Here is a 15,328-nt window from a genome sequence, read left to right as displayed (position 1 = left end):
CATGGCTGACTGGGAGCTGCTGCTGGCAGAGGCTGCCCAGCCTTGGGAGAGCATCCTACTACACACACTAGCCAGCGAAAAATCCAAATTCCAAATATGTTTTCTACTAAATGTGTTTTACTTCCACACTACTGTAGAGTTGAAAAATTGAAAGTGAACCATCACAAAGGAACCATCTATAGTTTTAAAAAAGTAACAGTATCAATCATTACAGTGCCTATATGCTTTCATGAGCTATGTTTAAAACTGCTACTTGTAGAATATATTTCTTTTTATATATAGTAGGTAGTGAGCTGAGAAGCTTTAGGTTATTTTTCCCCTAACGAAATGGTTTTTATCTCAACATCATGTATTTATTTCTTTCCTTTATATACTGCCTGTATTACTTGCCAAATGGCCATTTTTTTTTATCTATTTCAGATTCAAATTTTATTGCTATCTCTTTGAGTTGATCCCAACATTACACTGTGCAAATTAGTACATCTTTTTTAAAAATATGTTTTAATATCTAATTGTGCTTCCTGATCAAGTTTTTCCTAGTTTTTCTTGTGTTTATATCTCTAAACAAGCATTAGATTTATTGTCAAATTCTAAACACTATTTTGATTCTGATTGAAATCATGCTAAATGCTTATTTTGGGGAGAATTTAATCTTTATGAAGTCTTTAAGTGTTTTTATAAAGCTTTGTAGTACCATCTTATTTGAGTATAGGAGAGCTATTGGTTTTCACTTTTATACCCAGCTACCTTGCTGCCTCGCTTATAGTTTCTAAAGGCTCATTGATATATAGCCTGCAAGTGAAGTTACTTGGTCTTTTTTGCTATTCTGCTCATCAGTTCTCCTCATTGCTGTGGTAAACACTATAGAATAACTCAATATTAATGGTGATAATGAAAATTTTGTCTTGATGCTGACTTTAACAAGGATCTCTCTCGTGTTTTATTGTTATGTCATCTATTGGCTTTTGATGCAGGGTACATATTTTGTCAAAAAAAGTGTCTATCTACTAATTTCTTTTCCAGAGTCTGTTGAGATAATTATATGGTTCTTTTCCTTGGACTTGCATGCAGCAGTTTTACATTTTTACATCCATCAGTCTTCCTTTGTGCATTGCCTTTGGTTCTGTACATAGGTAAGCCTTACCTAAACTGAAATCAGTTTGTGGTCCTCTCTGTTGATGTCTAATCATTTTGGGGAGGGAGGTACCAGGGACACTCAACCACTGAGTCACATCCTCAGCCCTGTTTTGTATTTTATTTAGAGACAGGGTCTCACTGAGTTGCTTAGCACTTTGCTTTTGCTGAAGCTGGCTTTGAACTCATGATCCTCCTGCCTCAGCTTCCCGAGCTTCTGGATTATAAGCAAAGTGTCCCTGTGCCTAACTAATCATTTTTATAGTTTGATATTTTATTGCTTAACTCGGCACAAACTGGAATTTATTTTGATGTTAAATATGAATAATTTTGTCCAAAGACTATTAATGAAATAATCTATTTCTTCCCTACTAAACTGGACAGAAGTTTGGTTTTGTTGCTGTGTTTACTGTTTCGTATTTAATGCAATGAAAGAGCATTGTGAGGAATATAATCCCTCAGAAAAAGGTATCCCATTTATAATGCCTTTTGCTTCTATCCCTTAGTTTGATACATTATGAGCGAGGTAGCGGTCAGAACCATGACCTCTTTCCTTGAGTGAGAACCAGTATGGCGAAAATGGGTTACCTTTTAGCTGAACGTGGCAACTTCTTAGCAAACCATGTATATGACCCCCTAATCCTTAGAATTTTAAAAAGAATCCCAAATTACTGTTAGTTTTAGATAGCATGCTATTTACCAGCATATACTAAACACTCAGAGTTTTTGATGAGCTGGTATCTCCTTGCCTGTGTTCAGAGCTGGGTTCCACAGGAAGCTGACTGTGTCACAAGAGTTGTTTGCACACCTGGCAGATCAAGCTGAATGATGTGCCGTTGCCACCCCATTACCCATGCTCACCACCCAAATTCGGTTCTCATTCAGAATGCAGGGCTATAAGAACCTGTTGGCATGCAAAACATAACCTCTGAATCTCATGAGGCTGTTCCCATTAATGATCATCAGATGCATGTCCTTGGATTGCTACAAATAAGCCGATGAATAAGTGCCACATGATTTCTCTCCTTCACATTTGTACACATGGAGCTTTTCCTACATAATCCTCATCGTATATCATAGTATAACATTTTCTGTTTCTTTCCTGTGGATCTTAGTTAACCCCCAAATTTTTCTTTCATGTTTTCCTTCCTGGTCATCTGATGCTATAGGGCAAAGGACAGTTGATTTCTATAGCAGTCCCTGATTCTTTCCCTAGATTGAGACATCCATCTGTCTTTTCTCTGTATTTAGGTACATGGAGAGATCCATTTCTGATAATATTAGATATAGAAGCTCATTGTATAAAATTTAAAAATATAGAACCATATAAAGAAAATAAAAGCCATCCTTGTTATCTGTAGATAACATTAATATATTTCCTTCCAGTTTATGTGTTTATAAATATATTTAAAGTATGTATTTAAAACTAAAAATTTTTTGGTCATATCTCACACTGTTGTCTTTAATTACCTTCTTTTATGCTATTTTGAGTAGAAGACTTTATAGGAAAAAATAATATTAAAATTTCAGAATTTGGCACATAGAATGAACTGTTTAAATCAAATGTACATTGTTCTCAATAACCACTTACGTAAAACAAACTATACCCATTATCAAATTTCCTATTGGTTTGTTATGGTTTTTATTAATTTAAACGAGTTCTTTTTGTATTGACTAGTATTCATGTGTTCATAATATCTTTTTCTGTTTAACATGTTACCAGTTCTTCCTCAAGTTGGTAATAATTCTGATAAATTTGTTTATAATGTTGTTTTCCATTTTTATGTATTAAAACTGTCAGATTTTTTCCTTCATGACTTGCATGTTAAGGCCTTTGGGGGATGTATGTCTGCATTGCATGTTTATAAAATATTACCCTGGATTTTATTTAAATTAATTCATAACATTTTAATGTTCAGCTCTGAATTTTTGTCCAAGGTAGTTTTCCTATTCTTTTACCCTAAAATTGTCCTAATACCATTTATTGTATAATCTCTCTTCACTAATTTGAAATGCTACCTTTCTCATATTAAATGCCTACAAATGGTGGGCTCTGTTTCTGGCACCTGCTACGACCCATTATTTTGTTCTTCTGTAGTTGCATGTAAAACCCACACTGCTTTATTTATTGTAGTTTTATAGTACATTCTGAAATCTAGTAGAGTAGAAACCCTTTCCTTTTCTACATTTACTTAGCTATTTGCTAAGTAAATAATTAATTTTCCAGATAAACTATGAGATCAGTTTGATATTTTAAAAAATCTAATGAGAATGTATAAACTATATTGGGGATCATAGATCTCCTTAGAATACTGAATATTTAGCCTGGGTACAGAGGCTCATGCCTGTAATACCAGTGACTTGGGAGGCTTAGGCAGGAAGATTGAAAGTTCAAGTCAGCCTCAGCAACCTAGCAAGGTTCTAAGCAACTTGGTGAGACCCTGTCTCAAAATTAAAAAAAAAAAAAAAAGTCTGAGGATGTTGCTCAGTAATTAAGCACCTCTGAGTTTAATCCCCAGTACTAAAATTAAAAAAAAAAATTAAAACCAGGATATTTTAATTCATTTATCTATAATTTTTATTTACTATAACATAAGGTTTATTTCCTGCTAGGGTGAATTCACTTTCAATATTCTGTTTTTCCAAATATCATTTTGATGTTTTTAATCCAGTTTTATCCCATATAAACTTTAAAATCACTTCATGAAATTCTGTTAATCCTGTTGGAAATTAGTAGAATTGCTTAAAATTCATTAATGGATGTAAGAAGGACTGAATCTTTTTAATAATTGATCTCTTAGGAACGTGTCTTTAACTGACCTCTGATAAAGTATCTGGTTATCTTCATGTTTCTTTTACATATCTCTCATTCATTTCTCTTCGAAATATTTTATTGTATCTGTCCCTCCTGTTGAATTTCCAACACATCATTGTGGAAACAGAAGTAAGCAATCAGATGGAGGGAAGCGGAAGGATGGATAGGTGTGTGTTTATGTGTTGTTCTCTTCCCAGCTGTTTCTTCGAACACTCATTCCAATAGATTTTTACCTTTTGTTCTTTAGACAAATGTGTAGATGGTTACATCATCTTTGTATTTTTATTCCTCCTCCTCTGATAATCTCTCCTTTTTCTGCATATTATACCCTGGCTTTCTGAACAACATTTTAGAGCTATTGTACCCATCTTTTTCTTGTTTTTTATTTTAATACCAATAGCATTCCATCATCAAAACTATTTTAAATAGTTTTTAGGAAGAATTGTTGCAGTTTATCACATCTTTTCTCATTGAAGCCTTATTATCTTCCTTTGTCTTGACCTGTCCTTATATTATGGCCTTCTGTCTTCCTCTTTTTCTAGCCTCTAGAGAGTTCTCAATCTTTTCTTCAGGATTTGTTTTTAATACAATTTTTTTTTATTTATCTGGTATTGGGGATTGAAACCAGGGGTGCTTTACCACTGAGCTACATCTCCAGTTCTTTTGTGTGTGTGTGTGTGGGTGGTATTGGGAATCAAACCCAGGGCCTTGGGCATGTAAAGCAACTACTCTTCCAACAGAGCTATATATCCCCAGCCCTCTTCAGGTTTCTATATTAAATTTGCTTGGCAATTTCTTTTTCTTCCGAAGGATGCTTTTTTTATTTTGTTGGCTATATAGTATGTTTGTTCCACTTAGACTTTTTTCCCTTCTTCTTTCTTCTTGGATAGAAGAGAGCAATTCATATCTGAAGTTTGGCAACAGGTCTGGTGGGTGATTGACTCTTGTCTCCTACTGCCTCATGCCACAGGAACCTGATCAACAGAAATGCTAGGTAACACTCATATTCAGCAGTAGATTAACATGTCTCACATAGAGTAAGCCAAAAGACATAGTGCTAGCACAAATAATGTTCAGGATGTATAAATTATTTTGTTTAAAAAGCTCAAATACTCACCTATTCAATAGAAAATGCAATATCATGGACTTGTACCTGTGTGATTGTAAAGTCAAGTCTCTTCAGTTCTGCGTCTGGTTGAGGAACAGAACATCTGACTTCCTCCTCTTATAAGGATGGTAGTCTAGGATGGCTAAAAGGTGACATGGACAGTCTGCACTCCTGCCCCACATCTGCCTTTTGCCCTGATGGGGAACAGGAAAGTTCTACTGCTTGCCTGGCTCTATGCCTCTACCCTGCTAACATGTCTTGTTTGTCAGGGCCATACCTCTGGATCTGGTACTCAAGTTCCTGCCCTCTCACTTTCTGGTTATTAGACAACATGAGTAGAATAAAAAGAACTTTAGGAGGATACAACAGATGCGACTTGTGCTCTGTATCTGAGGTCCCCCATCCTTGAGTTTCCATAAAACAGCACAACCTCAAAAAATATTAGGACACAAGTATCAGTATTTTATTTGGCCTGGGAGGAATTATTTCAATCCATCATTTAGTTACTCCTTCACTTAACCATTCATAGTTCATGATGTGCTGGGTCCTGACAAGGGGACGAGGAACAAGAGCCAACCCACCTAGAGCTCACCTCATTGTAGGGAAGATAAACCCCAGATCCGGTAATGACACTAACAAATGTAAACTTAATGCTCTATAAATGAGAGAGGGGGATTACATAAGGTAGCAGAAGATCTGGTGGTAAAGATTCATGGACGTAATGATAGGAAGAGTCTTGAAGACAATAGTCATCTCCATTTTTCTAAATTACTTATTTCTTCATTTGTTATTTTTACTTTAATTTTTTTTTTCAGTGCTAGGGATTGGTCCTAGGGCCTCACAGGTGCTAGCAAAGTGCCTTCCCATTGAACCACATCCCCAACCCTCATTATTTTGTGTTCTAAAAGGAAACTTCAACACCAGAAATAAAGGATACCACTTTATATTGGGTAAGCTTTGCATTTTAAAAAGCATCTCCATGTTCTCCTTTTGATAACATTCAGATCTGGGGTTAGCCAGTCGAGGACAAGGCCTGTCCCATGGAGAGGTGCCACATGGTCAGTAGCAGTACTTGCCTGCTCTACTGGCACAGCCCTATAGATTGGAAGCCAGAAACTTCGCATGACATAGTTCAAATACTGACCTATTTAAAATGGAGAAAATTCCAAATTTTCTTGAAAAAAAGAAAACAAAACAAAAATCCATGATATGTAGTTATGGGCTGCCATTGGCATGGAGAATATAAGTGACCACTGCAGGCCCTGAGGTCAGGCAGAGCAAATGACCAAATTCCAACAGTGGAGATAGAAAGAATAAAAAAAAATCAGCTAAGAAAATAAAGTTAAAAATGCTTCAGGCAGCTGTGCTCTCTTCTAAAAGCAAATTCTCACAAGTAAAAAAGCAAACCCTGAAACCACCATCTATGTATTTCCTGCAGAGGGGGACTCTCCACGCTGTCCTCACTCCTCAGGCCTGGTGTGTTCTTTACTCTCTGTTGGGATTCCAAGTACAATTTTCTTTCTAAATAGGAGAGTTTCTATATGTTTAAAAAAGAAAGAAAAGTGAATTTAAATGCCCTGATATAAAACATTGCATCTAGTACAATTCTGGAATGTCCAATATTCACAAGTCAGAGGTCATTGGGTGCTATCTAAAAAGGACATAAGTGTAAAAATATACTATTGTGTGTATGTTGAAGATACTGTTGGGTCTTTTTTTTAGAAAAAAAAAAGATCTGAACTTAAAAGGTTGTTACATGAGAGGGTAATACAGGAAGATAGAAGAATGATAAAATGAGACTAAAACTGTCAAAATGGGAAATAATTTTTGTGCCTAACTTCCATTCCTATGTGGGTTCTCTCAGTAAGATTCAGATCTTGTGGACTAGGGCTATAGCTCAGTTGATAGTGTTTGCCTTGCATGTACAAGGCCCTGAGTTCGATCCCCAGCAACACAAATTAAAAAAAAAAAATTCAGATCTTCTTATTCTTAGAAAACAGACTTGTGAAAATAAATGCAAATTTAAGTTGTGGATAGAAGTTGCTGAAGTAAATATGTGGGAGGGTTACTTCTGAGAATGAACTATATCAACTGGAAAAAAATATAGAGTGGCTATAGCAATTCAGATTTCTATTACAAAGTGAAATGGACTGAGTCCTGTTGGTAATACACAAATAAGTATGCCCTCACTATGGGATTGTACCTAAAAGAAATTGAGGCATGTTACAAGTACAATGAAATGTGGGTTATTGCAAATGAGTCATAACACCTGTGAGGGGAAAGGAAGGGGAAAAAAAGAATAGAAAATTCTATGGTATGGATTCCAAAAACAAGTTCCTGACATCCAAATGTTAGAGCTGCAGGAAATACATAGATGGTGATTTCAGGGTTTGCTTTTTTCCTGTGAGAATTTGCTTCTAGAAAAGAGCACAGCTGCCTGAAGCATTTTTAACTTTATTTTCTTAGCTGATTTTTTTTCTTTCTATCTTCACTGTTGGAATTTGGTCATTTACAATTGGGAATTATTGCGGGGAGGGGTGGAGAGAACATCTATTTCAGTGCATTTAGGTACTTAAAAGTAGACAACTTCTGTTCAGATGAGGGATGGGACTGGCATCCTCAAGTCTGCCAACTCAAGGTATGTCTCAAGGAGAGGAAGTCACAGGTTGAACCCTAATTCAGAGTTTATTAACAAGAGACTCACACACAGTTTACAACCTTCTCTGTAAACTTGTTGCAATCCTAGCTATGTCCTTTTGGGAGTCAAACTAGCTCTTCTGTTGTAGGTGACTTTGGGGCAGATGGGAGGAACAACACTATGGCAGGATTGAGCTGACCTTCTCTTTGGAGTCTTGCCAAAAGATGGACTCTTTCCATAGCTCTTTGTCCCAGAACTAGTTGAAATCCAAAGTCTTGAGTGCAGCGATCGAGGGTTTAATTGCTGAGACACCTCCATATCTGGATTTTTCCTATTTCATTCATATATTGCTGGAGGTGGAGGTGCAGGTGCAGTATTTGGCCTCAGATATATTGAACACTACTCATTTTATCAAGAAAAAGCATGTCTCACATCTGTGATGCTGCATGACTGACCATCATGTTGATGAGGGAAGTTAGCTCAGTTCCTGGTAGCGGGCTCAACAGTTTGGGCATTTATAACACTCTAAAATGTAGGCTGCCATAGCCCACAGCCCGTATAGGCCCTGCTGGTGAACTTCAGATGTTTGTAAGAGTAATGAACATTCACATGCATGTCATAGCAGCCTGGGGTATTTTTTTTAATATATTTTTTAAATTTTTTATTCTTCCTAGACACACATGACAATTTTAAAAGTAAATTATACACAATATAGCACCCCTTTTCAATCATATGGTTTTGTATTTCTTATAAATCTTTTGCTATGTAATCTCTCCTGAAATTATAGAAAATACAACAGGAAAATTATCCAGAGTGATTTCCCCCTATAATAATGCTTCTTGTAGCAACAACTTGGGTTTACTCCAGGTTTTCTGTAAAATTGTGTAGACTATTTTACAGAAGAATAGATGAACCAGTGGTTCCAGACATTAGCATGGGCTTCCAGAAAAATCTCACATAGCACTGCTTACAGAGAAAAGTTGGATGGTGGAGAAAATCTGTGCTGTCTTTATAGCATAGCTAGGAATTATTAGCAATAAATTAGATCAATAATTGCATCCTCAAGGATAGTATGGTATTATCCATTCCCTTCTTAGGAACTTCTAATTACTAATGAATAACTATGTGTTATTGTTAACAACAAGGTCTTTGCTTTATATCAATTTATCTCCCAGGTTCTAGTTTAGATAGTAAAATTTAGATTATTTGTGATGGTTTATTTTAAATTCTCTAAACTTTCCAGTCCACTCTATAGGAAGAGACCTAGATTCCATGAGTATTTCACTAAGCAATGTCAGTAAAGCATTTTTGTGAGGCTGAGTAAATATGGTTTAGACACATTGTTCTCTAACACTTTTAAGATCTGATACTATGCCAATTATGAGTATAGAAGTAGATTAAATATAGAAGTCATGAAAATACTTGGGATCTCAAAATACAAAAAATGCTTTTTTTTCTCTGCTACAATTATGTGTAAATGAAGTTTCTAAAATTGGCACCAATGAGAAGTGATTTGGGTGTGGAAAATCAACTTCTTGGGAAGAAAGGAGAAATATTAAATTGTAGGGAGAAAAGAAAGCCCAGAAACCTGAGGACTGAGATATAAATGAAAATGATGCACTGGTACTTGGCACTTACAATATTAGAGCAATTATTCAATTGATAACTAGAATATTGAATATAAGGAACAAGTGATCATCAGCTCATGCATCATTAAAAACATTTTGCCATATTAAAAAAAATCAGACCTTATTTTACAACATATGCAAAAAACAACCAAGGTGACTTTAACATAAAAAAACTATAAAACTTCAGGAAGAGACTGTGGAGGAAATCTTGATAGCATTGGTCTTTACAATGACTTCTCAGATATGACATCACATGCACAGGAAACAACAGCAGAGATAAACAAGTGAGAGTGCATTAAACTGAAAAGTTCCTGCACAGCAAAGAAAACCAACTATTGGGTGGAAAAAAATCAAACCGCAAAAATGGGTGAAAATATTGAAGCCATGTATTTAATAGGATATGGAGACCTACAACATATAAGGAAGTCCTGTGCTTCAACAGTCAGAAAACAAGTTTGAAAAATGAACAATGGACTTGAAGAACCGTTTCTCTAAAGAAGATGTGCCAGTGAGTGGCCAGTAGATATAGAAAAGATACTCAACCCCACTAATTATCAGGGAAATGTGTCACAAAGAGATCTATGTATGTCTGCTAGGACGCCCTTTTTAATGGAAAATAATAAAGTGTGGGTATGGATACCTGGAGCTATCAGAACTCTCGTATGCCATTGGTAAGAGTGTAAACCAGTGCAGCTGTAATCAAATTGACTATAGTAATTCCTCAAAATGTTAAAAATAAAATCACCAGATGATCTAGTAGTACCACTACTGGATATACATCCAGAGGAAATGAAGTCAGGATCGTGAAGAGGTATCTGCACTTGAACCTACATTGCAGCATTACTTGCAGTAGCCAAGACATGGAGACAAACTAAATGTCTGCCTACAGATGGGTGGATGAAAATGCACATGTGCACAATGGAATAAAATTCAGTGATTAAAAAGAATAAAATCTTGTCATTTGCCACAACATGGATAAACCTGGAGGACATCATGCCAAGTGTAATAAGCCTGCCACTGAAGGACCAAAACTGTGTGAACTCACTTATTTGAGGTATCTATACATTTTTATGAGTAGTTAAATTCATAGAAATAAAGGAGACTGACTTTTGCCACAGGATCAAAAAAGGTAAATAATTTTTTAAAAAAAGTAGAAACAGGGGCTGTTTAATAGGTATAGAGTTTCAGTCATGCACAGTGAGAAAATTCTAGAAGTCTGCTATATAACATTGTGCTCATAGTTAACAATATCCTGTACACTAAAAAATTGGTTGAATGTAGATCTTGTGATATTTTTATCACAATAAAAAAGCTTAGACCTTAGAATTTATTTAGCTTGAGTTTTTGAACATACATGACATATAAAATAAACAACATAGAAATACCTGTTGATATATAGAAATATGGGTTGATATATGCTGGGGTTTTATTTTTGACATGGATTTTTTAAAACACTATGAGTAAAACAGTTTGTATGCTTTGAAAATGATTTCACCAATTACTTGATCTCAAGGTATCAGACTTGGAGCAACAAGGTCTTTGCTTTATATCAAGTACAACATTTCTAGAAAAGAAGAATCCAAGCCTCTCCTTCAGACCTTTTCTCAGCTGATATGTCTTCCCCAGGGTCTTCAAGTCCTCAGGGACTTGGGGAAAGAGGCAGAGTCTCTTGTATTAGTACTTTCATTGGCATTTCTCCTCTGAAAACCTTCAGTAGTTCAGAGGGGACCCTCACGAAGGGGAAGAAATGGGGTCAGACCCACCATCCTCCCACTGAGTTTCTGTGACACTACCCAGGCCAACTTCAGGAACTACCAACAGAATCCCCTGTGTGCCTTAAGAAAGTGTGGAAGTAGACTGCTGACCCTTCTTACCTGTGGCTTCCTCATCAGCAGATTCATCCTATGTGAATCAAATAATACTCAGGAAAAAAAATGCATCTGTACAAAATATGTAGAATTTTTTTCTTGTCTTCATTCCCTAAACAATACAACATAACAAGCATTCACATAGCATTAGGTATAATCGGCAATCTAGAGATGATTTAAGAATATAGGAAATTATATGGAGGTTATATGCAAATACTGTCTGTGCTGTTTTATATAAGGAACTTGAGCATCCTTGGAGTTTGGTATACCTGCAAAGGTCCTGGAACCAATCCCCCAACAGCAGACACCAAGAGATGATTTATTCAGATTTGAATTAACTTTTAAATCTTCAAAAGCCATCAGATTTACATTGAAAACTGAAAAAAAAAAAAATCCCAGGAGCGTATTTAAACCAAAATTTAAAAATTCTTTTAAAATCTGAAGTGAGAACTCAAGCAGATGTATTTTCTTTTTTAATGAAGGTAGAGATGAACACATACTCTGATAAGACATTATTTTTTTTTAAAGTCTGTTGCACAGTTCTGTGGAAGCTGATGAATTACAGAATGGAAGGAAACAGTAGTTGAAAGTACTGGTGTTGCATCCTGGTGACTGACTTTTATTGCTGTAATGGTACTTGTGGAAGTGAGTAAAACGTCCCACTATGAATGATGATCATCAAACACGCCTGAAAGAAGAGGGACAGTTTTTGAAGGAAGCACACTATGGTGTTTCTGTATGTCCCATGATGCGCCTTTGGACAGGTTTGCACTCATTAGTAAGAGGTTAAGGTTGCTCTCCACCGCGTGGAGCGTCGCTGTGTTTAATGTCACAGCTGGCTCTGCTCCTTTCTTTCCTTGTCTGAGACTGCAGTGTCATTCTTCACTGGCTCATCACCCTCCTGTTTCTGCCCTGCCCCCATGTCTCCACAGATCATTTTGTGTTTCTCTCCGGTTGGCCACACGCTGAGAGTGAGAGCTCGGAAGTTCCCGGCCATAGTCAACTGCACTGCTATTGACTGGTTTCACGCGTGGCCGCAAGAGGCTCTGGTCTCCGTCAGTAGGAGGTTCATTGAGGACACTGAGGGGATTGAGGTATGCTGGGTCTGCCTGAGTCCCCCTCACACGTGCAAACACCCTAAAAGTCCTCAGAGATACCTAAAATACTCCTCTAAGAAAGCCATCCTTACTTAAGGTGATAAAAGCATCTGTGGTTTGCATTTCATGGAATACAATGGCACTTTGGAGATGGAGGCACACGGAGCACACTGGAGTATGTCCACATCATGTTCTGACTCATCCAAAGGCCAAGGCCATCCCTCATTAAATCAGACTGGGCCTTACTGAATATAAACCCCTGAAGTTGACAACTAAAAACCTAAACCAAAGTGTAGTCACCCTTAGCCAAGGCATGCTCGATTTCTCACTGCATAAGGCAATTCATTGTGATTATTCTCAGGACAGTATTGGCCCTGTCTGTTTCACAATAAGATATCTGCTTACTTGTATTTTGAATTTGTGTGTTATGGGGTAGGTTTGTCATTTCTTCTTTATGAAATTTGTATGTGTTTTAAAATCGTTGCATGAAAGCCGGTGTGTGTGGGGGGGACCTTCAGGCATTCAGATTCAAAGAAAAAGAAATATAAACATGAAGCTGCAGTTAGATTTTCTAGAGAGGAGGTTTTATTTGTGAGCAGTGCCTTTCTGATGAGGTAGTTCAGGAAGGTGCTGGTGGCAAACATTTCCTAGAGAGAATTGTCTTCCTGCTCCACAGAGTGATAAGGTGAAAGGTACCTGGACTAGGTCCTACATTGAAAGTGACTTTCAGAGCGGGAGATGGAATTAGGGGTCTGGCAGGGGTGATGTCAGTTCCTCAAGAAAGTTGATCATGAGCAGCCAGTTGTCATCTTCCTTAGTCCAAAGGGCATAGCTGCCGCCTTCCAGAGCAGTCTTTGAACATTTTGTTGAATATCACATCTTTTGGTCACCAGATGGCTAGATATCCAGGCATATTTAATTGATTTTTTATATGCAGCTAGCTTTATTGGTTGTTACATCATTTTTCCTTTGCCACTTTTTTTTTTAAGTAGCTGTGTGGTTAAGCACACAAGCACATGTTCACTTTCACCTCCAGAATTTTGTAGAGGGGAACCTCTTTGGTCTTCTCTTCAAATGTCTGTTAATATAATTATGTCGTGCTGGATTGCAAGGAGAGAACCTGAGCAGTAGCATTGAACTTGGAAGATTCGTGCACAATAGATCCTTTAGACATTCAGCTGCCTCTCTCTCCTTCTGTTCTTCACAATCACACTTACAACTTTTCCACTAATAAATAGAGAGGGAAATGATGTCTGCTAAAGGCTTACAGAAATCTTTTACACTTTGGTTAATTTAACAAAAAAGGGAAAAGAACCAGAGTACTTTGTTTCTGAAGATTACTTTTTTAAGCAGTAGGAAACTAGAGCTCACAGCATGGTTTAAGCTGATATTTGGCACAGTACTTTTGCAAATTGCTTGTCTCTGGCTGCCTCTTGCTGGCTCTGTCCCATGAAGGTAGGTGCCACTTTGAAAACTGTTACCACGGAAGCAGCTTTGATATGCCAGTGACCATTGACATCTGCTGGATGAGGCAAGATTTGCATCATTGGAAGTCCAAAGGGCTCCTGCCAGGTGCTAAGCTCTGTCTGATGGTGTCATGACGCCTCCTATAGGATTCTGAGAGCCAAATAGGAATTTTGAAAGCACTCTACCCTTTCTATCAAGCTGAATTATGCCTCAAAACAAATTAGCCAGATGATTTCATTTCAGTGCAAGGTGCTTATTTAACTTTCCCACCTTCCTAATTTGTCACTCAGGAGCAATAATTATGATTCACAGTGCCGTGTGTCCGTATTCTCCTAAAAACACGTGGTGTCTTTTCTGTAGAGGTCAAAAACAGCTTTTAAATTTTTTGAATGAGTACTAATTTGATCACTTTCTTAGTTTTAATTTCAATCATTAAGACTGAAAGTTATCACTATAATTTAGGCACTTCTTAATTATTGACCTGATTTGATGAGTGTAAGGTATTTATAGAAGGTGACCCCCTTTGGCCACAGAGGAAGGATTCATTAACAGCAAGCAGTTTTATGTAAGTTGACATATAATTTTTCCATCAATACACACTCAGCATCCAGTGGTATGGGTTGACTGCATCTAAATAAATTTTTGTGCTATTTTTCAGTTACCTGATACTGAACTGAGTGATACCTATCCCCCCCCCAAAAAAAATTGACCAAAACATTTTGACACTTAAGTGTCACCAGATATTTATCTTAAGACTTTATGTCAACATACACCATTTCTCATAGGAGATTTGAAAATGGAAATAGGAGGAGGTCCTGTAAGGAGAGAGAAAGGGAAAGGCCCTTGCCCATCCCTGGGAGTAGGGTTGGAAAGAAGTTAGTTAATGGAAATTTCTTAGATGAACTGCCTAGGGGTGAGATTTGTGTTGGGAGGTGTATAGATCTGAGCAAGATGGAGGAGCACAACTTTTTCAGGCACGGGGACCAACTGGAGAGTTAAAGCTGTCTGTCCTAAAGTGATGCCACTTACATGTGATCACAAAGCTTGGCATCATCAGCCTTTTCAATAAAATGTAATTATTTTCCAGGCTCCCACCTCTTCAATCCAGAACTTGTTCTAGAGTTTAGCCTATGAATGACATGTGTTGCTACCATTTTCCAAAAATAATCAAGAGATGTTCACTCAAAGAGGAAGGTCATTTTACTGCTATATTTAAAGACTTACTTTTCCAGTGGCCAGTGGGTTCTTTTAAAAATTCTTGGGTCAAACAGGAACAGTATTAACATTTTTTTCAGTGATAGCTATGTTTATTAATTATTTTTACCCCCATTTTTTCTCTAAAATATAAATTAGGATTAATAGATATGAATAAAAAAGAAAATCTCATGGTATGGAAATTATATGAATTGGGGAGAAATGCCCTCTTTGTAAAGAATATGAAAACCATTTGGAAATATCAGTACAAAAACAAATACAACCAAATTGATCTCATCCTGGCTTTTGGGTGAGAAAAAACCCAACTAGTTTCCACATCCTTTCCCATTCCTCTGTCCTTTCTCCTTTACCCACTCAC

The 15,328-nt window shown here is 36.9% G+C and overlaps 1 protein-coding gene across 1 annotated transcript in view; it reads left to right on the top strand.

The window, feature by feature from the left end:
- Positions 1 to 15,328, top strand: part of Dnah11 (dynein axonemal heavy chain 11) — a 310,480-nt gene that overhangs the window by 176,901 nt on the left and 118,251 nt on the right. The window contains exon 55 of the mRNA XM_021728753.3: positions 12,124 to 12,285. Within this exon, the coding sequence (XP_021584428.2) occupies positions 12,124 to 12,285 (162 nt within the window). The remainder of the gene's footprint in view (positions 1 to 12,123; positions 12,286 to 15,328) is intronic.

Source organism: Ictidomys tridecemlineatus, chromosome 2, assembly GCF_052094955.1.
Source record: "Ictidomys tridecemlineatus isolate mIctTri1 chromosome 2, mIctTri1.hap1, whole genome shotgun sequence".
NCBI classification, from domain to species: domain Eukaryota; kingdom Metazoa; phylum Chordata; class Mammalia; order Rodentia; family Sciuridae; genus Ictidomys; species Ictidomys tridecemlineatus.
The sequence above is the reverse complement of the archived record's forward strand: the minus strand, read 5'-3'. Positions and strand labels throughout refer to the sequence as shown.